This window comes from Ursus arctos, unplaced genomic scaffold (genome assembly GCF_023065955.2).
Source record: "Ursus arctos isolate Adak ecotype North America unplaced genomic scaffold, UrsArc2.0 scaffold_14, whole genome shotgun sequence".
NCBI lineage: Eukaryota > Metazoa > Chordata > Mammalia > Carnivora > Ursidae > Ursus > Ursus arctos.
In genome coordinates, this window is record NW_026622808.1 from 21,229,754 (window position 1) to 21,252,485 (window position 22,732).

General features: G+C 58.8%; 1 protein-coding gene across 1 annotated transcript in view; it reads right to left on the minus strand.

Annotated features, from left to right (window-relative positions):
- Positions 1–21,598, minus strand: part of RFX1 (regulatory factor X1) — a 30,837-nt gene extending 9,239 nt beyond the window's left edge. The window contains exons 1-8 of the mRNA XM_026488081.4: positions 21,359–21,598; positions 14,165–14,517; positions 7,033–7,142; positions 6,728–6,811; positions 5,930–6,037; positions 4,835–4,951; positions 3,613–3,708; positions 1,940–2,034 (exon numbers count right to left, since the gene is read on the minus strand). Of these exons, the coding sequence (XP_026343866.2) occupies positions 1,940–2,034; positions 3,613–3,708; positions 4,835–4,951; positions 5,930–6,037; positions 6,728–6,811; positions 7,033–7,142; positions 14,165–14,468 (914 nt within the window). The 5' untranslated portion in view covers positions 14,469–14,517; positions 21,359–21,598. The remainder of the gene's footprint in view (positions 1–1,939; positions 2,035–3,612; positions 3,709–4,834; positions 4,952–5,929; positions 6,038–6,727; positions 6,812–7,032; positions 7,143–14,164; positions 14,518–21,358) is intronic.
- Positions 21,599–22,732: the final 1,134 nt, after the last annotated feature.

Sequence of the window (22,732 nt, forward strand, 5' to 3'; positions counted from 1 at the left end):
TTTCCATTTCGTATCTCCATCTGCATCCGTGGTGCTGGAGGCCCCGTGGAGGGTGGCAGGCATCTCACAAGACATCGTGGGGCACAGTTTTGATTTCGGAGCCCTCTTAATATATTAGTGTCTAAAAATAACATTGAATGTTAAAAATCCAGAAAGGAAGCAAGGCCAGCCAGGTGGGGCCCGCCTCGGAAGGCACTGTTGGAGTCTCCTGAAGGAAGCACGGGAAGGAGACTTGTAGCTTCTGGGGGCAGCAAGGAGAGGGATGGGGGTGGGGGTGGGGGTGAATGGTAGGAGGCGTGGTCACCGAGGTAAGCCCCTGCCTGATGGATACCAAGATGCAGCTCTCGATCAAGTACCCCGGTCCACGCATACCGAAGTGGCCTGGAGCAGCACCGAAGGCACGTAACCCCAAGTGGCACCAGCAAGTGCCCTCCACCCTGCCCCCAGGCAGGGACCACAGCCAGCCCAGCTCAGCCCGGCCCAGCCCAGCGCCCCACAAGCAACACGTGCTCCAAAACCGTGGCTTCGGTAGCTATTTGCTGAATGACTGACTGAATGTGTGCGTCTCTGGACGCGGCCTGGACAGAGCCAGGGACAGAGGTGCAGGGACTGTGGCTTTGGCCAGGGTGAGGCCCACCTGCAAGAATCCACTGCAAGAGAGAGCAGAAGACACAACGCCGCTAACAACGTCGCATACCAGAAGAATCTGATGCAACGATGGGCTACGTGCGATCACACGGACTATCATCACGGAGGGATGAATTCAAACAGAAGCAAAGGACGGATGCTACCAGGGGAGGCAGAAGGAGCCAGCGTAGCCCCACAAGGCTGGGTTTGTGCCTCAGCTCTGCTTCTAACACCCCTGGGGGGCCCAGAGGAACACACTCTTTCCCGGAATGCTGTCTGTGCTCTCTACCCACTCTGGTCAACTGCAAGCCTAAGAGACCGGCAGCACTGGAAATTAATCAACAGAGCTGTGAGGGAGCTGGACGCCACGGACCATGACTCAGGTGCCAAGGTCATGCCCCCTGGGATCTGCCACAGCATGGTGACCCAGGGACGGAGATGCTCTATGAGCGAACCCCCAGCATCATGCCCACATGGGACAGGGTGGGGATGTAAGAAAAAAAAAACCCAAAAAACAAAAAAAGACAAATGTAAAGAAAACCAATAGAAACTTCTAAAAATTAAATCAGCAATCACTCTAATCCTGGAATGATTACTACGGATGATGGGAGAGGGAAGGTGGTGTGCGGAGGATCCATGGCACACGGTTGTGCTGTGTGTGTATGTGTGTGTGTGTGCGCGCGCAGCAGCAGGGAGCGGGGTCACCCGAGTGTCAGCCAGGTGGGCACTGGCTATATGTCGTTCACGCTCCATCCGCACAGTGGAGCGCCACGCAGCCGTTAAACAGGGTGACTGGGGGCCGCTCAGAGAAACACGGAAGAGGAATCAACATACACCGCTGGGGGAAGAAATAAGGGACAGAACGCTCCGCCTGTTTCTGCACAAAAAAGGGGCTAGTTTCCATTCTCAGAGTACCTCCGGGAGGAAACAAAGAGGTCACAGCACCCCATTTGGAGTAGGGTTGGGGTCAACAGTGGAGTTCTCCTTTTCACTCTTTAACATTCCCTCTTACTTAAAAAATGTTATCTTATAAAATTACATTTTCTTTTTCCTTTTCTAAATCCAGGCCCATCTGACTCCAAAGCCCTAAATGATACTGGGATGCCTCTCCCAAGCTGTGAGGGTCCCCTCTGCTTTGCCCCTGCCTGGTGGCTGCTGGTTATCCTTGGGAAGCACCCACCACCCGTCACCCAAGGCCTTGAAGCCTGGCTGGTCTGCTTGGGGCTGGGACTCGGGCCTCAAGTCCTAGCAGGGTTCTGGGCAGACCTAGGTCCCAACTCCCGGCCCCTCCCCCAGCGCTCTGCCCACTCACATGGCACTGGCCGTGTAGCTGGCGTCACCGCCCTCCACATACTGCACTTGGCTGGAGTACACGTGTGGGACAGGCACCTGCTGGAGCTGCTGCACCTGGTGTGGGAGGAAGGGCACACAGGTGGTCAGGGGTGGGCCAGCTCCTCGGCCTCTGTCCCTAAAGGGCTGGTGGCTATCCAAGCCCACAAGGACACCTGGCTCCCAGGCTGGAAGGCTGCATTTCTGGGCTTTCTGACCGCATCCTGGACAGGGCCAGGGGTCAGAGGCCCAGGGGCTACAGTCTCTGCCAGGGCTGGGAATCAGGAGAAGCTGTGTCAGGAGAAGCCAGGACTCTGTGCTTAGGCTGGGGACAGCAAGAGTGGGGCCTGAGGTGAGGCGGGCTGAGGGGACCCCAGAGTCCTACTGTGGGCATGAAAGTTGGACCCCAGGAGTAGAGCCAAGCTCTGGACAATGCTGTCGCTAAAGCTGAAGTCAAAGCCAGAGCCTGAAACTACGAACAGGGCCTCAGGGGTGGAGCTTGCATCAAGGGAAGGATCCCCGTCTGCAGGGGCGGGGCCTGGAAACGAAGTACAGGATGTGAGGGGCGGGGTCCGAGCTTAGGGGTGGGGCCCCGGTTTGTGGGACGCAACCCGGAATTACTGACAGGGCCTCAGGGGCGGGGCCTGAGTTTCCCACCCCATCCCCCGCCCGTCTGCGGGAGCGGAGCCTGGGACCTGGAACCCGCCGTGGGGGTGGGGGTGGGGTCAGAGGCGGGTCCCCAGACTCGCCAGGCCGAGGTGGGAAGGGGGGGTTCTTCAGGGCCTGCAGCGCCTGACGGGCAGCCCGGGGCCGGGCGCGGGTCGGGGCCGGCGGATCCCGCCCCCGCCCGCCCGATGCCCCCCGCCCGTACGTCCGCCACCTACTTTGAGGGCCGTGGCGGCCGTGCCGAACACTAGCACCTGGGGGACTCTCTGGATCCTGACCCTCTGGTCGGGGCTGGCTCGGGCCGGGAGCCCGGGCAGTGGCTCGAAGACCACTTTCTGCTGCGGCAGGAGCAGGTGCGGGGGCAGCACGCCCACCAGCTCCACCCACTGCTCGGCGCCCGGCTCGTAATGGGGCGGCGGCGGCTCGGGGCTGCCTAGCTGCGGGAGCTCGCCGCTGCACGCGGGCGGGAGCGGCGGCGGCTGCGGGGCCAGCGCGCTCGGCCGGGGCCCGGGCGTGGGTGGCCGGGGCGGCGGCTCCGGCGGCGGCGTGGGCCGGGGCTCCTGCTGCTCTGCCTTCCTAGCGGGAAACTGACTGCCTGAGCTCTGGAGGACAAACAGAGACACTGGGGGGTCACCGGGGCCGGCCGCGGGCGGGGCTCCAGGCCTCCGCCGCCCACCGGGTCGCTGAGCTCCCGCAGCAACCCGACAGATCTCCCACCCGGTGTCTCTGGGAGGGGAAAATCAGATCTCTCTCTTCGCAAAACCTGGGCCCTTGAACTGCCAGGTGCCGGGGGCTGGGGTGGGGGTGGGGGGGACGGCTCCAAGACCGGGTCTGCAGCCCAAAGCCCCAGGTGGAGCCTGGAGCGGGGCTGGGGCCCTTGAGGACCCCCAGCTCCATTCCCTCCCTGCGGCCTGATGGGCCTGCGCCCCTCCCCAGCCCAGCCCGGGCCCAGTCCCAGCTTGCCCTGAGGTAGGTGGAGGACACACGCACCTCTTGAGCCACGTGAACTGGCTGGAGCCCCTGCACTGTGAGCTGCTGCACGGGGCCGGCTTTGGGCGCTTGTGGAGTGGCTTGGACCACGGACCTCTGGGGAGGGAAAAGGCAAGTCAGACTGTGGTAACCGTGGTGCCCCTGGTGGCCCACGCAACCCCGAGTCCCCGCCCCATGCCCACAGACTCATGGAAGCGTCAGGGCAGCCTGGTGAGAAACAGGCCACCCTTCTGCAGCTTTTCCCTGCCCGGCCTTCACCGAGTGCCTTTCAGAGTCATCACCACATTGACTCTGGGTGCCCAGTTACCGGTGTGAGCAGAGGCTCATCAAAGTGAGGCCGACAGGAAGTGTCAGAACTGAAGATGAACTTGGGTCTGAGTGACGGAGTCCTTGCTGTCCCCCTTGCCCTCTACATGGGTTATCCCACACCCCCCATCCGCCATGCTGTAGGGATCCTGATACCACCCCCAGGGCACACAGTGAGGGGCAGGGGCTGGGGGTGGGGTGGGGGGTGGTGCTGAGTGGTAGACTGGGACTCAGACCCAGGCCTGGAGGGTCAGAAGGTCTGTGGAACACGGCAGGAACATCTGTGAATCCTTCAGGGTGAGGTTTCTGCTTTCCTTTGGAGGAAGAGTCTATGGCTCTCATCTGGTTTTCCAAGGGGTTTGGAACCCCGCAACTTGAGTGATAACAACCAGATAGCAGACACCCCTTGTCACTTAACCTGCTCCAGCTGCCATGACTGGCAGCTCAGAGCAGTAGCCTCTGGGAGTCCCCAGAATCCACTCTGTAGTCTGAGGAAGAGCCTCTACCTGTCCCAAAGGCTGGCCTCGGATTTGGAGGTTGGGCCTCCCCGAGCCCCTCAGGGGTAAGCCAGGACTTGGCCTTGGGGCTTCCTCCAGGCAACTGGGCCCAATAGAGGCCGGGTTGTTTCTCAGAGCTTCCAGCGCCTGTCCAGTGCTGGGTGTTAGGTGCCACCCGTGACGACCACATTTCATCCCCCAGCAGCCCCAACCACCCTGCCCCCAGGCTCCCAGGGCAGAAGCCATTATTTAGACGAGGATGCTGAGTCTGGAGTGAGGTAGAGGCGCTTGCTGAAGGCCCGGGGGGCCTGCTGAGGCTGTACCCCCATCTGCTTGGCTCCCACAGACAGTCAAGGAGTCTGTAGAGGCTGCCTGGCCAGGACCCCTTGCCCCAGCCACTGCCCGCTTTGGCCTGGCACCTCTTGGGTGACGGGGACACTCTGCTGAACGCCGTGGACCTGAAGCTGCTGTGGCACCGTGCCCGTGGGGGCCCCGGCCGTCTTGCTGGCGGAGCTGTTGGCCTGCACCGGCGACCGCTGCAAGGGAAGCAGACACGGGGGCGTCGTCTGGGCACCCAGGCCCTGACAAAACCCTTTTCAGGAGGGCTCTCCCTAGAGCTGTTTGGGGAGGGTGGCAGACCACAGAGGTCTCAACCTCCCAGGCTGGTAACTAGCCGAATTCCATGAATCCGAATGCCTTGTCCTTGCCCCAATCACCCCCAGGCCAAGCTGGGGGTCCGGCCCAGAGGTACTGGTAGGGGGACCCATCCTCCCCAGCGAAAATGGCCTCAGCTCAGAGGCCACCTGCTGCCTCCACAATCAGAGAGACTGCAGCCCTGAGGTGAGGAGGGGTAGGTGAGGGAAGCCCCACTCAACAGACGAGGTACTAAAGCACAGATGGGAAGGGACGGCCCAAGGCCACACAGCTGAGTGGTGGCACCAGGCACTGACCCCAGGCAGACTGGCTGCAGGTCCCTGTTGGCTCTGGGCCATGCTGTGGCACTTTGTATCATTAGCTGTTTTACACATAGAAAACACTGGGCTCAGAGGGCCCCAGGGGCCTGGCCAGAGTGCCCCAGGAGAAATGACTGAGCTGGGGATCTGACCCCAAGCTCCTGATGCTGCCACCCATGCTCCCAGCCGCCCATGGCCTGCCTGCCTCCAACACCTTTGTTGGTGTTCGGGAGATTCCCAGAACCCACCCCTGTGGTCTGAGGAAGAGCCTCGACCTGCCCTGAGCGGGGACGGGGGACCTCCTTTCCTTCCTGGGATACAGAGCCCTGAGGTGCAGCTGTGAGGTCACTTTCAACCTGGGGGGAGGCTGCCTCCTCCTCCCGGAGCTGGACTCTGCTCGCAGCCAGCGGGGCCATGAATTGGGCACCCAACCCGGGCTCAACAAAGACTTTGGAGGAACAAGTGGGCTTGAGGGGCCGGGACCCCAAGTATACTCTGGGGGTACATTGCCAACCGGGGGAGAGAGGTACAGGGAGGGCAGCTGAGGGGGCCACTACCTACCTCCGGGGGCGAGTGCACCTGCTGGCTGCCATGCACCGTCAGGGAAACCTGGCCGCCCTTGCCGCCTGGGGCTGTGCTCTGCACCACCAGACGCTGCGTGGGGAGAGCCTAGAACCAGGAGGGAAAAGGACCGCAGTTCACTCACAACAGCCCGTCCGGTTTTCACGAGCACCTGGCCCCATACCAGGCGATGTCCTAGTGCCACACACCTGTTAGCTCACGGAACCGCCCCAACAGTCCCAGTGCAGCCCTGATATTAACCGCACTTCGCAGAGGGTGACAGAGAGGTTCAGGGTGGCAGAAGTGTTTGCCCGAGGTCCTGGAACCAGTAAGTGGCAGAACCAGGGTCCGTGTCCAGGGAGCCTGGCTCCCCAGGCCACACGGAATATGCTCTCACCCTTGAAGCCTGACACGACTTTGTCCGTTCTGTGCTGAGCCCCACCCTGCCCCCAGCCTTCTGGGGGACAGACCACCACACGCTCACAGTCCCTGTGCTGGCTATGGGCTCTTGGCTCCTAATTGGCAGTGGGTTCTCTGCTTTGAGACACTGGGGCTGGACCTGAAAGTCAGCTTCCTTACTGCTACTCCTCAGCTCTATTAAGAGAACTCATGCAGGTGGTCCTTCCCCGATGGGCCCTGACTGCCATGGTCTCACTCCCTGGAGGTAGCAGGTGGGGAGGCCCCCGGATGGAGCCTATGTCCTTGATGCTGGGGAGGGCAGATCTGAGCCGGCCGCAGGGAGTGGGTTGTGCACACTGGGGGACGCTGTGAGGGCTGGGGCGGGTGTGGCAGCCTTACCTGCTGGGGCACGGGGATGTTGGTGAGCTGGAGGGGTGACACGTGGCCCGGCTTGGCCTGCACGCTTGTCTGGACCAGCAGACGCTGTGGGGGCAAGGAGTAAGGACCTGAGCCACGCCAGCTTCCCCGGGGAGGCCTGGCCCAGGTGGGTGGAGGGGTGGCTGCAGTGACCATCTTGATAAGGACATGTGAGCAGATGGCTCGAGCAGCAGGGCAGGAGGGGAGGCCAAGTCCCCGTGGTCACAGTCACCACCGCCCCTCTCATGTACCCGCCCAGCCCGCCCCGGGGGAGGAGTGTGTCCTACCTGCTGGGTGCCCTGCACCTGCTGAACCACCTGAGTGGGGACTCCGGTCTGGCTGGCTGCGGAGCCTGGGCTGGCCTCCGATACAGTCTCGCTGGCCCGCATAGCGCCTTCTGTGAGGAGGGGTCACTGGGTCAGCTCTGCCTGCTGTCCCTACCTCCACCCTGAGCCTGAGTCTGAGCCCACAAGAATGGACGATGGAGCCTGAAGCTGATCCCTGACGGGGTGGGGCCTCTCCAACAATCCTGCCTGCCTCCTGGCCAGCCCTGATCCTGCCCATTGGGGTGAGCCACAGGGACCAATGATCCTTGACATGCAGAAGCAGCCCCACCCCAGCCCATCTTGTCCCAAGACCTTGTCCCAAGACCAGACCAGAAGGGGTGACTGAGGAGCCAACACACAGCAGAGGCCCGGAGGGCTGGATCCCTTTTCCCAACAGATAGGATCTGTGGACAGCCAGTGACTGACCTCCTACCCTGGGGTCCCAGCAGCCCTAGAAGGACCAAGGTGCTGGGGCCAGCTTCCTCAAGATGACTCCTGGCTTCCCAGGAATAGAAGAGGGTCAGAAGAGTGACCTTAGAAGGGGGCGCCTGGGTGGCACAGCGGTTAAGCATCTGCCTTTGGCTCAGGGCGTGATCCCAGCGTTCTGGGATCGAGCCCCATGTCAGGCTCCTCCGCTATGAGCCTGCTGCTTCCTCTCCCACTCCCCCTGCTTGTGTTCCCTCTCTCGCTGGCTGTCTCTATCTCTGTCGAATAAATAAATAAAATCTTAAAAAAAAAAAAAAAAGAAGAAGAGTGACCTTAGAAGGCCCTGCCAGCCTGTGGCCAAGCACTCCCTCCCTCTCCACTGTCCCAGCCTCCCTGTCCTCAGTGGGACGGAGTGGGGCAGGCAGGTACTCACGCTGACAGGCAGCCGAGAAGAGGCAATTGTAGAACATGGTGCCCCTACCCTGCCCCTGCCCCCGTCTGTCCAGGGGAAGCCACCCCACACTGCCCACTCCTTGCCCACCTCTTTGGGAACAGCAAGGTGCGCGGGCGGCTTTATACCCGCAACCTTGGGGAGCTAATCCCCCAGGTGGATGCAGAGCTCCCGGGCTGCCCTCTTGGAATAAACACTCTCCTCCTAGCAGGCACGGCCCAAGCAGGGCCTTCGCTGGGCTGGGGCCTTGCTATGAAGTCAGGAGGGAGGCTGGTACCCGGAGATGCTATCGGGCGGGCACAGGTCAAGTTTCATGCACATCTCACTGAGTGATTAACAAGGGAGCTGAGAAGGGGAGAGGCACAAAGGGCCAGTGTCCTTGAGAGATGCTGGATGGGAGAGCCTCCACCCCAGCCAGGACACCATCCATCCTGCCCCCTCCGTGTGGCCTGGCTTGCTCCCAGCAGTTCCAGAGGCCAGGCTGGGGCTGTGGGGCACATATGTGCCTGCTCTTCCTCCAATGTGCTACCAGGAGCCAAGGTCCCAGTGCCACCTCCAGGACAGGAGGGTGGTGGGGAAGGAGTAGTAGGAGTAACTAGAGTACTTCCAGTGCCCCAGGTGCTGTGCTAGGGTCTTCCTGGGTAGCTGGAGACAGGAAGAACTTTTATTGCCCCCGTTATCGGATAAGGCAAGAGACTGGGAGAGAGGAAGTGACCTGCCCAAGGTCACCCAGCTGGGAACTGACAAGCCAGGATGCTGGCCCGTAGTATCTATGCCCACATAAATCTTACATTGTGCGTGGAATCCCTCAGGTCATGCTTGGGCTGACACCCCAAGCGCAGTGGTGAACAGTAAGGCGAGGGTCTATGGGAACACCGTAAGGACCAGAGCATCCTCAGCCTCCAAAGTGAGGAGCTGGGCCTCAGCTAGGTGGGGACACAGGGACAGGGGCCTGGCCAGGGCAGAAGGGCAGTCCCAGGCAGATGCAAGAACCTCAGGGACCAAGTCCGGGGCACAGCTCATGAATGTGTTATGTGTTGGGGGTAGGGGGAGTGGTGGCCAGATGTGGGAGGTGGTGTTGGGGGAAGCCTTCCATTGGCCACATGTGGGACAGGCACTGGAACAACCTCAGGCCTGCTTGGCCAGCTGCCTCTGCAGCCAATTCCAGGAGATACCATTTCCTATGTTTGGCTAGAATCTTCCCTTGTATCCACTTAGGCCTCCCTGAGCAGTGAGGGAGGTAGCACTCACCAAGATGGGCCCCTGGGGAGAAACCTGAGAAAGCCCTAAGTCACGTGAGGGGCCCTGGCACACCCGGCTGTCCGTGGGACACAGGCAGCCAGGCCCAGCCCAAGGAATGGCACCCAACTGAGGCGGCCTTGCACAGGGTTTGCCTAGTTCAGGGTGGGCAGTGAGTGGGGGGCTGGCGCCAGTTACCTCCTAGGCCTGGAGGCTCAAATGAAAATTCCAAGGCTGATTCTTCAGTCAGTGGGACCCTTAGCATTTGGGAGGCCTGGGGACCTGCTGAGATCAGGGATCTGCCTGGGATGGGGAAGCTGCAGGAAACAGTCTGGGATGGCCCCCAAGGCTGGGACCCCCACATCAGCCAGGCCTGCCAGGCTGTACCACGAGGATAAGCAGGTGAGATTCCAGAGTCTACTGTCTGGATGAGAGGCTTCCTGTGTGTGTGTCCCTGTCTGCCCAGGTCTTGCCCTTGCCCTGTGTGTGTATGTGTGTATGTGCTGGGGGGTGGGGTATTAAGTCTGCGAGCCTCTGCATCTGTCTGCCTTCTCCTTTCTGGGCATGTGCACGAGACCAGAGAGGGCCCCGCAGTCTCAAGTCCTAGTCAGGAAGTGGCAGCTGATTTCCTGTCCCTCAATCTGATAAGCATCTCTTCCCCCCTGGGCCCTGCACTTCCCCACTGAGACCTGCTCACAACTCCAACGCTTCGAGCCATGAGGGGGAAGACTGAGGGAAGCCCCAGAGCCCTGACTGCGAGCTGTGGCTCTAGTCCTCACAGACGATGGGCGGGGCAGTCTGGCTCCCTCCCTCCTGATCCTTTGCTCCTGGAAATGACTTCAGTCGGGGGCTCCCGAGGGGGCCTGTGGGTCCTGGGTCCCTTGTCTGTCCTGACCTTGGTTTCCCCATCTGTGCTTGGAGATGCTGACAAACAGCCCCCCATCTCTCTCATGGACACAAGTCTTCCCTGGACTCCCAAAGACTCCAACTGTGAGAGAAGCAGGGAAGAAAGGCTGGCCGCAGACACTCCTTCAGCCCAGCCCTGTCTGCTGCGGGCAGGCTTGGTGGCACCTTCCTGGGGGTGGCTGCCAGGACCCACAGTGCCCTCCTTCGGCCTCGAGTTTCGGGCGAGAGTCTGGCAGCCTGTGAGGACAGGGACTTATGGATCTCGAGGGCTGTTCCTGAGCAGGGTAACTTGAGCTTCCTTCCCATCACCTCCAAAGATACCTTAGGGCAGAGTCCATAAGGACCGGGCTGGATGAGCTGTCTGTGGTGTCGCTCCCAGCTGGCTACCAGCCTGGCCTCCAGGTTGGGTCCAGGGCCCCACCCTGTCTCCTCCCTGCGTCTCCCTGGGTCCCTGGTCAGCTCAGATTGCTCTGGCTCTGGACGAGCCCCAGGCACCTTACGGCAGCCTTTACTGGTGTCAGTTACCTCCTCTACCTCCGCCACGCCTGGGACGGGCTCAAGTGGCCCAAAGGCCACCCTTAGATGAAAAGGGACACTAACCCAGGAGAGGGTCATGGAGGAACACTGGGAAATCACTGCAAGGGGATGGGGGAGGGGTCCACGGAGCAGCAACTGGAGTGACAAGGGGCAGCCAACCTCCCCCTCAGAACAGACTGAGGAAGCATCACCCAGTAACCCTTTGGGGACAGCCTCACTGCCACCAGAACAGGCAGCAGCAGGGAAAGAAAGTCCCCTGTGAAAGACCATTGAGGTACCACGAGACCAAAGAAGGAAACCCAAGAGTCACACCAGCGGCCCATTCACTGCAGCCCATCAGCACAGAGCAGCTCCACAGTGCAGTGGGCGATCAGGGGAGGGGGAACACAGGCCTTGGCCTCTAAGCACCAGGGACTCCCCGGGCACGCACCAGGAAGAACTGGAGAGGCTGAGGGGGAGAGAGGAATGTGCTGGGAGTTGGGGTGCTCTGGGGCCTGGAGCCATGTGCCCTTTCCAGACCCTTGCCCTAAGGACCCCGGACCCCCAAAGCCGCCAGAGCCAGCATCCAGGAGGCCCAGGGCCAATCAGAGGCCCTGTAGGCTCACCAGAGTCCTCCAACAGTGACAGGCGAGGCCTCCCACCCGCTCTCGGCCACCTGGAGCTGACAGACTGTGAGGGCTGAGATGCATCCGGCCAGCCTTCATGTGGGTGTTCATGCCACAGAGACTCAGTGGACAGAGCCCTGCCCTCAGGGACAAGGGGATGGACATGACTGCCATCATCATCACTTCAGCTGATCATGTGTTAAGCAGAAAAACAAAGCTACATCAGGACACCGGGAGGGAGCGGTGGAGGTGGGGAGGTGAGGGTGGTCAGGGAGGTAGCATCTGAGCTGACACCAGAACACAAGGGACAACCCCCCAGGAGGTTTGGGACAGGCGTGCTCCAGACAGAGGGCACTGCAAGTGCAAAGACCTGGAGGCTGGACAGAGCCTTGTGGGTTTTTGGAGCTGCAGGAAGGCTGGCAGGGCTGGAACAGGTGTGGGGCGGGGGGGCAGGTGGGCCGGGAGCCTGGCAGGCCTCCCAGACCAGAGTTGGGAGGCTAGGAAATGGTCAGGAGGGTTACAGGAAGTGTGGAGCTTTTAAAGCCCCTCCCTTGTGGGAGAGGCCACAGGGGGCCAGCTCTCCTCTGCTGAGAAAGCCAAGGTCAGGGTTTCTCAGACAGTGTCCCCAGGGCCACCTGCCTCAGAATCGTCTGGGCTGAACTGGGTTGTGATAGGCTCCCTCTTGGGTCGCTGTGGGGGCACACCATGGCCAGCGAGGGCAGAGGCTGGACCAGGGCGGGGGCCGCGGGGAGCTGGTGGGTTCTGGCGGCACTGAGGAGGCAGAGCCGAGAGGTCTTGCTCAAGGGTGGGTAGCACAGGAATCCACGCCGACCCAGGACTGGGGGTGGTATTCATTAGGATGAAGAAGTCTCAAAAGAGGGTGGATTGGATGGGGGGGTGGGGGGAATCCAGGGTTCTATTTGGCCATGCTGGCTTGAGAGGCCCGTTCAATCCTGAGCGCATGGGTCACAGGTGGCTGGGGTTCAGGGCCACAGCCCAGGGCGCAGACCGCAACGTGGGCGCACTGTTAGCACAGAGGTGGCAGTGAAAGCTGAGACACTGGACTAGGGCACCATGAAGGGAGATGAGGAGGAAGCAGCAAAGGGGCGGAGAAGGGAGGCAGGGAAGTGGGTAGAGACCAGGGGAGGGGGCGGTTCTGGGAGGAAGGGGACCAGTGTGTCAGGCGCTTCCCAGGGACCGAGGAAGAGGAGTACCAAGAGTGACCAGCAGACGGACAAGATGGGAGCTGCGGCTGACCCCCAATGGGGCGCTGTGGGGGAAAGGCAGAGGCAGCAAAGGAGAGAGCACGAGTTAAGGAAAGGAGGGCGAATCCTTCACGGAATGCTGACTTAAAAGGAAGTGAAGACGTGGGCAGCAGCTGAAGGGGGACAGGAACTGCGGTTTCGGATTAAATCGGGAACCTTTTCAACTCTGCAAGCTGGTGGGAAAGATTTGTAAGCGAGGGACCGAGTGATGAAGCCCTGGGGGGGATGGCCTAGGATTCACAGAGCCGGTGGCTGCAGACGACCCTGGCAGCTGTGAGGCTGGCTCAGGGAGATGGCATTCTTCTTGATATGTGTTGGCACCTGTCCCCAGTGAGACAGGCAGCGGGGTCAGGGGTAAGGAGCATGGAATGAGACAAGACGACGGAGGTAGGGGAAGGTTTCTTGCGGGGGTGGGGGACATGTTGGTGAGAAAAGCTAGTAGGATAACTGGGCAGTGCTGGGAACCCGCTGGAGATTTGTGGCCTGGGGACCCTGGCCACATCCACAGCTGGTGCTCTCAGCATGGCTCTCACGTGACATCCCTCCAGACCAGTCCCTGAGGTAAAGAGCCACCACCCTGAGCCCCCACCCTGAACCCTCTCTGGGGACCTCGACACCGCCAGGAGCCTAAAGGATGCTGCTCAGGGCCTCAGCTACATCTGTTCTGGTCCCATGGGGCCACGTCAGTTGCCACGTGTCACTCCATATTGTCCCATCTTCCTAAACCCAATCTTGACCTGCCCATTCCACAGCCTCCCAAGATGGCTTTATGATTCCCATCCCTTCCTTTTCCATTCTGGAAAGATTGGGCAGCGGGGGGTAGGAGGTCACCACATCCTCCCCCCTCCATTGAGCACACTGGAAACAACAAATGATACCCAGTCCTGGTCTGAGCTCCACCTTCTCAGGGGAATGACTGCCTGTCCTGACCCTCTGCTCCCAGTTCCTTCTGCTCGGCCTATCTCCATCCTGGAGGGAACTGGGGCATGAGGAAGATGGTCCAGGCAGGAACCATGGAAGCCACAACCTGAGATTCCCGGTCACTTTCTCCACAGCCATAAGGGGAGACCACAGTGAGAAACAGGGGTTCTTAGCCACATGATCACGAAATTGCCCAACCAACGGCTTCCCTCGGCCCCTGGGTCCTGCCAGGACCTCCTGGCTGACCTCCCTGAAATGCCTCCGTGAATACCTCCCGTGTATCCCCTGAGCCCACAAAGCTGTTACCAGACCTTTATGGATGAGGACACAGGCAGAGCGGCCGAGAGGCTGGTAAGAAATGAGGCCAGGCCAGGAGTGCAGCGGCCGGGCGCTCAGCCTCCATCTCCAGGAGGTGTTTGCAAACTTTAAGTCCACCCACCCTTTCCTCAAGCGGCAGTTTACTTGGGGAAAGAGACAGAAGCAGCCCTAAGAGCTGCCCTGGTGGGAAGGAGTTGAGGTGGACAGAAGCATCATTGCTTGGCCTGAAGACTCCTTCCACAGAAACACCCCCCAAGTCCCACCCAGGAACCGCAGCAAGTTTGAAAGCTGCCGTGCTGGTGACAGGCATAGTGACAGTGGGAGGGCATCACGGTGCCCCCCCCCACGCCCAGGATGCCGGACTCCCCAAACTCCTCTCCAAGTTGTTCACAGAGCATCCTGGCTCCAAGCACATGTCCACTTACCAGAGACGGTGACCACGATGTACTGCTGGGACGCCGGGGACGGGGTGGGCGCGCCCGCGGGCTGTGAGGGCGTGGGGGTGGCCGGGAGCTCCGTCACATACTGCTTCTGGCTGCCCGGTGGCTGCGCCTGGGGCTGGGGGCTCTGCAACTCAGTGACATATTGGGGCTGGGGGGTAGCAGCGGTGGCAGGCGGCTGGGGGGGCTGGGGCGCCGCTGGTGGCGGCGGTGGCTGGGGCGGGGCCTGTGGTGGCTGGGATGGTTGCGGGGCTGCCTGTAGCTCAGTAACGTACGCTGGTGTTGCCATGCCAACAGTGGGGAAAATGATAATAAATAAGGCTTTTTTTTTTTTCTTCCTTGGGAAGAAGAAGAGGAGGAGGGAAACAGAAAAAAAAAAAAACAAAAAAACAAAAGAAGGAAAAACAAGAATTAATCTACAAGCAGAGGAAACAGGGACAGTTCCCGGCTCCCTAGAGACACGTTTAGGTTCCTCACTAACTTAATTAAATCCGGAGGCTGGTGGCCAGATACAACCAACTCATCAGGGCAGGGGAACTGGTTATGGACAGGCTGGTCTACGCCTCTTCCACTCAGCCCCAGCCAGGACTTCTGCCTTCTTCCTTCCCAGCCCCTGGTGCCTGGAGGACCCCTGTGTCAAAGCTGGGTGGGGGAGCGTGGGGTCCTGGGCCCTCGCCCAGAGACAAACGGTACATTTCTCCTGAGGGCTCCTGCAGACTGGACGCACTGTGCTGAGTGCTTTCTCTACATTATTTCATTTTAAACTTTGCAACAACCGTGTCTGGGTTTGGGTTTGCTCTGCCAGATGAGCAGCAGAGGCTCAGAGAGGTTGAGGAGATTGCCCCAGGCCACACAGCAGGCTGAGGCGGAATCCTGGGCATTCTGAGTACTTGAGTAGTTGGCTAACTGCTAGAAGGTAAAGTCGTGGGGAAAGCGGTCTCCTGGCCAGCCTGTCCCAGTTCCCTACATGCCTGCTATCTCGGCTTGGATGCTTGGCTGAGTCTCATTCCCAGTGGTGTGCCAGAAAGGGAGAGGTGTTTGAGTCCAAAAAGCCCTTAGAGCAGCTTGTGGCCACAGGGGCTTTCAGGCCCTTGAACAGACCAAGTGCCCTTCTGAGTCTAGGGGCCCTGGGCCGAGAGCAGGCCTGGGTCACAGGGAAGGCTCAGCAGTCACTGCTGACCTCAGAATGGGGCCGGCTCAGCCAGGCAGCATCGCTGGCTGCTAAAGGGTCATGTTTCCGCTCCCGGGTCCCGGGCTACGCACCCTGTCCCTCGTGCTGAGCTCTGTCCCTTCTAGCTCACCGTCCCCCTCCCAGTGCTAAGCGCCCCCTCCCTCTCACCCAGCCCCGCCTCACCAGAAGATGAGCAAACGGTCTCCCCGCTGCCCACACTAATGGGTGCCACCCCAACGCCGGGGCATCTGAGGACGGCGGAACACACACTTGAGTGGCGAGGAGGAGAAGCCCCAGCCCCCATACCTTCGTGGCCCCTGCCTGGCCCAGGGAAGTGTTTGAGTTTGACAGCCCTGCCTATGGTCGGTCGCCTGTGACGCTGGCGGGCACTCCAGTCCCCGCGGGCCACTGAACCAGAGGCTCTTCTGCACGAACCCGGGAGCACCTGTGTGCCGTCATGCGCCAGCAGGCGGCTCTCCAGCCCGTGTGACTACGAGTGGGATTTGCAAGGGGAAGGGGGGGTGGGGAACAACTGCTGCTGGTTGACCAGAAGCCCCAGGAGCCTCCGCTGTGCTCACCTCTGCACCGCAGCCCCATGAGTGAGGAGCCACCACGGCCATTTTACAGATGAGCAAAACCATGTGAAGGGTGCCCAGCAACGGGTAAGGAGACGACTTGACCCCAGGTCTCTCTGACCCCCGGATGTGTGCTCTTAGCCCCCAGCCCTACTCGGAGCCAGGCATGGGGCTTGTTTATTTCTCACAATCAGTAGACAGCATCTTCCCTGGTTTTCAGACGGGGAGACCTGAGCCCCACCCACAGAGATTAAACACCTGCCACACACAAGACAAAGTCGCTTTCCCCCAGCCCCGGTCCTCCCAAACTCCTTCCTGCCAGCATCAGAGGGGCTGCCTTCTGGGGGCTCCTCACACCACTGGGTCCAAACTCTCTGGTCCGGCTCAGGAGCTTGAGTCACTGCAGCTGATCGGTGTCCGACTGCCCGGTGTCAGACCCACTTCAACATGAACCCTGACCTGTCTCTTCATTCACGAACACATTACTGACCTTCCTCCAGGCCTCAGTTTCCCCATCTGTACTGAGGATGATGAGGACACCAATTCATAGGGCTGTTGTAAGGACCCGACAAGATAAGCCCAGAGCCCAGTAAGCGCTGAGACGCAGAAGCCACTATTATCATTGTCACTGGACAAATACCCGTGCCAGGTAGAGGTGGAGAGGGGGGCAGGGGGAGGAGACACACACATTCCTCGGGCTCTTAGAAGGAGGTACCCAGGGGGAATCCAAGTCTGGTGTTCATCGGCATTACCTGGGGAGCTAGTTAAATGCAGGTTCCTGGGCACCACTGCCCAGGGAGTCTGGGATGGCCCCAGAGTCTGCCGTTTGAGCTAACCCACCCTCGGGATGATTCTGAGCCCGCTGGCCCTGGGAGAACTCTCTGAGAAACCCTGGCGTGGGCTTTCTGAGCCCTAGCAGAGCTTGCTCCTGTGGTACCCCCCACAAGGAAAGGGCTTTAAAAGCTCCACACTTGCAGGTGCTTTCTCCTCCTTGAGGTACAAAGCCCGCAAGCCCCAACCCTTCCACTCAGGGGCAGGGGAAGGAGGCAACAGTGAAAGCTGAAAGGCCAAGCTTGAAAAGGTGAAAGGGAGATTAATGAAACAGTTACACCCACTTCTTTATTGGAGGCCTTCTCAGGACTGTCATTGTCAATCTCTAGGAAGGGCAATACAGGAAACAAGTGTCCCACAATTATTCAACCAGGGAGCCCTTTTCTTCCCATTTGTGGATGACTAGGGCAAGCAGAGGTCTGCAGGGTACTCTCTAGAGAGAAATCAGTCACATATTTAAACAGCATGAGAGTCCTTTCTTTACAGAGTAGGGCGCACAAAACAAGGGAATCGCTCAGCAAATCCGTTCCTTGGCAATGACACTGCTGAGAAAAGCACCAATGGCTGCACCTATCTTCAAAGCCAACAGCTGTTTTTGGAGAATCTCTGAATCAATTAGATCAGGGGCCGGCAAACTTCTGTAAAGGGCCACAGCCAACATTTTTGGCTTTGTGGGCAGACAGCCTCTGTTGCAACTACTCAACTCTGCCACTGCAGTGTGAAAGCAGCTACAGATAACACGTAAACAAATGAGCATGGCTATGTGCTGATAAAACTTTATTTATAGACACTGAGAACTGAATTTCATATAGTCAGCACATGTCCTAACATTTTATTCAGGCCACAAAATATACTCCTTGTAATTTTCTTCCCCATTTAAAAGCATAAAAATCATTCTTAGTTCACAGGTCATGCAAAACCAGGTGACAGCCATCGTTTGCTGACCTCTGGTTTGGACGCCAGATTCTATAACCAAATGGTTTACATCTTGGACAAGGCCCTCCTAAGGAAATGAAAAGAAAACTCCCTTTCCTCATCTGCAGACTGGCTTCGATGAGGGACTTGCAGGGGAGAAGGGAGATTAAATCTAAGGCTGTGGGCTTCCTTTATCCTCTATATCCAGTTAGTTTTTAACACTCTTCAATGGTTCCTTCAAAATAGATCCTAAGGCTGGACATTTCTCTCCACCTTCATCAACACCCTGCTACTCTGAGCTGTCTTCAACTCTTGCCTGGACTGGCTCCTAGCTCCACTCCTGCCTCTACAGTCCTTAAGACCCTTTGAGGGCACCTGGGTGGCTCAGTCTGCTAAGCATCCGCCCTTGGCTCGGGTCATGACCCCAGGGTCCTGGGATTGAGTCCCACATCGGGCTCCCTGCTCAGCGGGGAGCCTGCTTCTCCCTCTACCCCTTCCCTCTGCCTGTGCTCTTGCTCTCTCTCTGTCTCAAATAAATAAATAAAATCTTTAAAAAAAAAAAAAAAAGATCCTTTGAAAGCACAAATCCTATTTGTCACCCCTTATTCAGAAGGCTCTTATCACAGAGACAAAATAAAATCCAGAGCCCTTCCCAAGCGTTATGGGGCCTTGAGGTCCTTCCTATCTTACTTTGAATGTTCTAGGCAAACTGGCTCTTGCTCCTAGAATGCTCCAGGCCTCTGCCTGCCCCAGGACCTTTGTACCAGACTCTTCCACCTGACTGACATGCTCTCCTCACCTCTACCCCCATGCTCCACTGCTGGCTGCCTCTTATCATCCAGATCTCAGCTTATATGTCACCTTCTTGGGTCTCAAGTGTGCTCTCCTCCCCCAACCCCAAGCACTCTGAAGCACATACTCCTATTTTGTTTTCTTCCTGGCTCTGTATTTCCTGGTTTATTTTCTTATTCATAGTTCCCCTTCCCTCCATGACCAGAAATGCAAGCTCCCCAGGAGCAGAGACCTGGCCTGCCTTGCCCATTACTGCCCCTCTAGCTCCTAGAACACTGATGCGCACATAGTAAGGGCTCGATTTTTACTGTCAAATATGTGTCCACAGGCCAGGAGCACCCTGCTAGTGAGTGTCAAAGGCCAGTTTGAGCCTACGAATTGACGAGCCCTTGTGAGCAAGTTCCTGCCTCCTGCCTCTGCCAGCAGCAGGCTTATGCAGCAGGGGCGGCGATGCCCCCGGCCCAGAATGGGCTCCCCGGCCCAAGAAGAGTATCATGCACTGTGCAGTTGCTATCTGCTGACTGCGTCCCTCGGGGAGTCTGCCTGGCCCATCCCTGAGCTATTGAGATGTGTATGGGGAGGGAAAGGCAAGGACTTCAGCTCCAGAGACACCATTCCCACGACACCCACACCCCTGGCTCACCCAGCTGCCTCCTGGAAGCCTTGGGGCTGAGTCTGGGCCCAGGCCCAGGAGAATTTTTCTTTTTGGCTACTCTCCTAAAGCGGCAGAAAGGCTATTCAGGAGCAAGGGGAATGACACTTTCTCACTAGAAACTGGAATCCTGGTATCCAGCTTCCTGGGATCTCTGTCATCAGCCCACACAGCCCAGCAAGTGAGTCAACCTTTAAAGCCACTAGGCTCTCACCCAATTCAGAATGATAAAAATAAATGCAAGCGGTGTAATTCAGAGGGCTGAGCAGGAAGGGCCAATCATGAGAATACCAGTGGCAGCTAAGAGAGTTTGAGCACTTACTAGGTATCTGATGCTCAACACGTATTCTTATACGAGATCCATAACACAGCAATAGGAGCTTAAAATTACTACCAAGGATCACTGCCCCTAGCTTAGACAGGAGGAAACTGAGGTCCAGAGAAGTAAAGTAAGGCATCCAAGAGCACAGAGCTAGAAAGCAGGTGATTGTTTCCAAAAGCAAACCAAACCAGTGCTCTCTACCCTCGTCAAAAGATCCCTCTGGGCTTGGACCCTTCAAATATAAAAGTTATGGCAGGGGAGAGGCAGTTAACAAGCCTAGATGATCGGTAACATAACCTTCTGCTCAAAGTTTGCCTTTCCAACAGGTGGTGATGACCTTTCAGGCAAACTTGGTATTTCCAGATTTGTACTGAAAATTAATCTCCACGCTTCCTAACTTTCAAAGGGGTCCTCCTACCACCTCTCAAAGAGGGCCTGGTCTAGAAAAGTCCCTGGAGAAGTAAGACACCCCCCCCCCCCACCTTATCTCAAATTCTTGAGGGAAAGCTTTAGGAGAGCCTGAAACAGTCCTTCTCCTTGAAGTTTATTGATTTTAAAAGAAAACGGCTGCAATTTGCACACCACCACTCTGCTCTGCTGACGCCAAGCCCCAAAGCAAGACAGAGAATAAGCAAAGTGGACTTGGCCCAGCTGGCTGTTTGAAAAAAATAAATTCTTCCCCAAGCTGGCAGATCTTGCTGCCCAGCAAAGCAGTCGCTCAGATTCTCCTGTAACAAACATGGAACACTTCCCTTTCTCTCTGATCTTGATGTCCCGCTCCTGCCCACGTGGCTCTGGAGGCTGGTACCTCCTTAGTGACATGTGACCCAGTTGACACCAACTTGATTGACACAAAAACATGTGTCTGGCCAAGAGAAGCAGCTTAAGAAATGTTAAGAAACTTCCTCCGGCGCCATTTGCTTCCCATTCCCAGAAAGGGAGACCGTGATGGACAGAATGGTTAGAAATCATCCCAGCTCCAGAAACAAGTCCTCTGCCCAGGGACAACACCAGATCTAAGAGAGCAGCCCACAGAGAAGCAATCAAGTTTCTGTTCTGTCTCAGTCACCCGAGATCACTCCTCCCTGCCATGGGCTCCGATTCTGCAAACCTCTCCAGGCTGGAGCCATATTCCTAGCCCACAGCTTCTCCACGAAACTTTGTTTCCCTTTGCCTTCTCTCAGAGAGAAGGCGGCAGATTTAGGAGCAGACAGCAGTGTTGAAATCAAGATTAGCTAACAGTTCTATCAAACCACATTCAAAACAGCACATGGGGTAAAAGTTCAAAGATGAGCCCTAGAGAAATTCCTGAAAGGAGTTAGGAGTCCCTGAAATGCAGAAAAGGGACGATAGCAATGATTCTCCCCACTTTACAGGATGGAAAACTGAGGCCTGAGATGCGGCAGACAGTGTGTACTGGGAATGACTGGGCGGGGGGGGGCTTCTAAAGCGACGCGGCACAGGTGGCCTCCCATCCCTTTGGGATGTGGTAAGGCCCAGGCGGCAGCTGCCCCACCCGGTTCCCCCCGGCACTCGCCGGCCCCGCCCACACCTTACGACCTGGCCCCGCCCACTCACCTCGGCCCCGCCTCGCCCCTCCCTCGCTCCCATTGGCCCAGCCTCCCCAGGCCCGCCTCTCCGCACCTCCCAACATATAAAAGCCCCCCGCCCCGTCCGGCCGACCTCCACTAGCCGCCAGCCTGGTAGCGCCCGCCCCTCGCGGGGGCTGGGCCCCGGACCCCAGGGGCGGGTGGTGTCGCCCCAGCCGGGCCCCGGCCCCCTCCCCCACGGCCCCGACAGTCGCCGCCGCCATTTTGACCGCCCGCCCCTTCCCCCCGGACTGTGATTACAGCGACACCCGCCGCCCGGGCCCCGCCACCCTCCCTGGCCCGGCCCGCCACTCCGGGGCCGCCCCGGTTACCTCGGCTTCTTCCTACTTCTGTCCGCAGAAGGGCTTTCCAGAGGTCTCGGAGGCGATGTTGGGAGGGGGACGGAACGTGCTGGGGTCCCCGGGCCGGGCAGGGGGGGGTGGGGGTGGGGGTCGGCCGGGCGGTTGTTGTTGTTGACTCGCGTTGCCGGGTTGCTTGGTCGCCACGACTACCGTGGCTATGGCGCCTCCGTTTCCCTCACCGGGGCAACTGTTGCTACCCACCCTACACACGTCACGAGCGGGGGCGGAGTCCCGAGTGATTGGCGGCGCCGAGAGAAGTGATTGGACGGCGCTAGGTCCTGCTGCTAAGCTATTGGTCCCAAGTCACGCTTTTCAACACCCTCTCGACTTCTCGGCGCTCTGATTCATCGGTGTGCATGTCCATCAAAGGAAACTGAGCCCTCAAAGGCAGGAGAACCCGTCACTCCCGCAAGGAAGCAGAGGCCTAAGAATAAAGGGGTGGGGTCTGTGAGGTAGGGATTGGTTTGCGGCTGTAAAACCTGCCTTATGGTTCAGCTAAAAGGACGTCAATCTATTCCAAAGGTTTGCCGCGCTCTCTAGCTGGGAACCGCACGCATGCGCGGCACGCAAGGCCAACTGGGAATGGTAGTCCGTTCTGCGTACTTTAAACGCCTTACCAACTATAAAAGGCGAGAAAGGAAAGCTCTCTTCCTTCAGACTTCTCCCCCGGTGGGTCAGTTCCTGGCCTCGCGCGCTTACGTCACGGGAGGAATGCGGTGACGTGTCTGCTCTTCTGTGACGTCTGCGGCGGGGCGGGGCTAGGGGGTTCGATGACGTCACTGGGCGCTCTTCCCCTACCCCCATTGCCCTCTGGTGGTGGGATGGTCGTGGGGAGCGAAGGTGGGGTTCGATCCCAGGTCCCATCCCCCGAGCAAACTTCCCCCGCCGCACAACCCCCGGCCACCTCTGCCTAGACCCGGCCTCCGCGCCTGCTCCCGCCTGCCCGCCCTCCCGAGCCGGGAAAGGTCACTGCTGCCGGGACAGTCGCGGCTATCTCGGCCCCGCAGGCGGTGCGGAGGGCCCTGGGAAAGGTCTCCCGCAGGCGGAGGATTTAATTAGAGGCTTCCATCGCGGGCGATAAGCAAAGGTCGGCGCCCAGCCCCTCCCGGGGGAGCTCGGGCTGCCCCGCAGGGCTCCACACCGCCCCCCCCTCCAATTCCGCTCCCCAAGACCGTCCTCCTCGCCTCAGTTTCCGCAGGGGAGAAGTGACAGAAGCGAGTTAAGGTTCGGGTTAGCGCGCCTCGGGCGCAAAAACTCAATCATCAAAATAAATGACATTCTAATCCAATATTTTTTCCAATATTTAAGTATCAAAATTAATGGGAAAAAAATAAATCCATGATG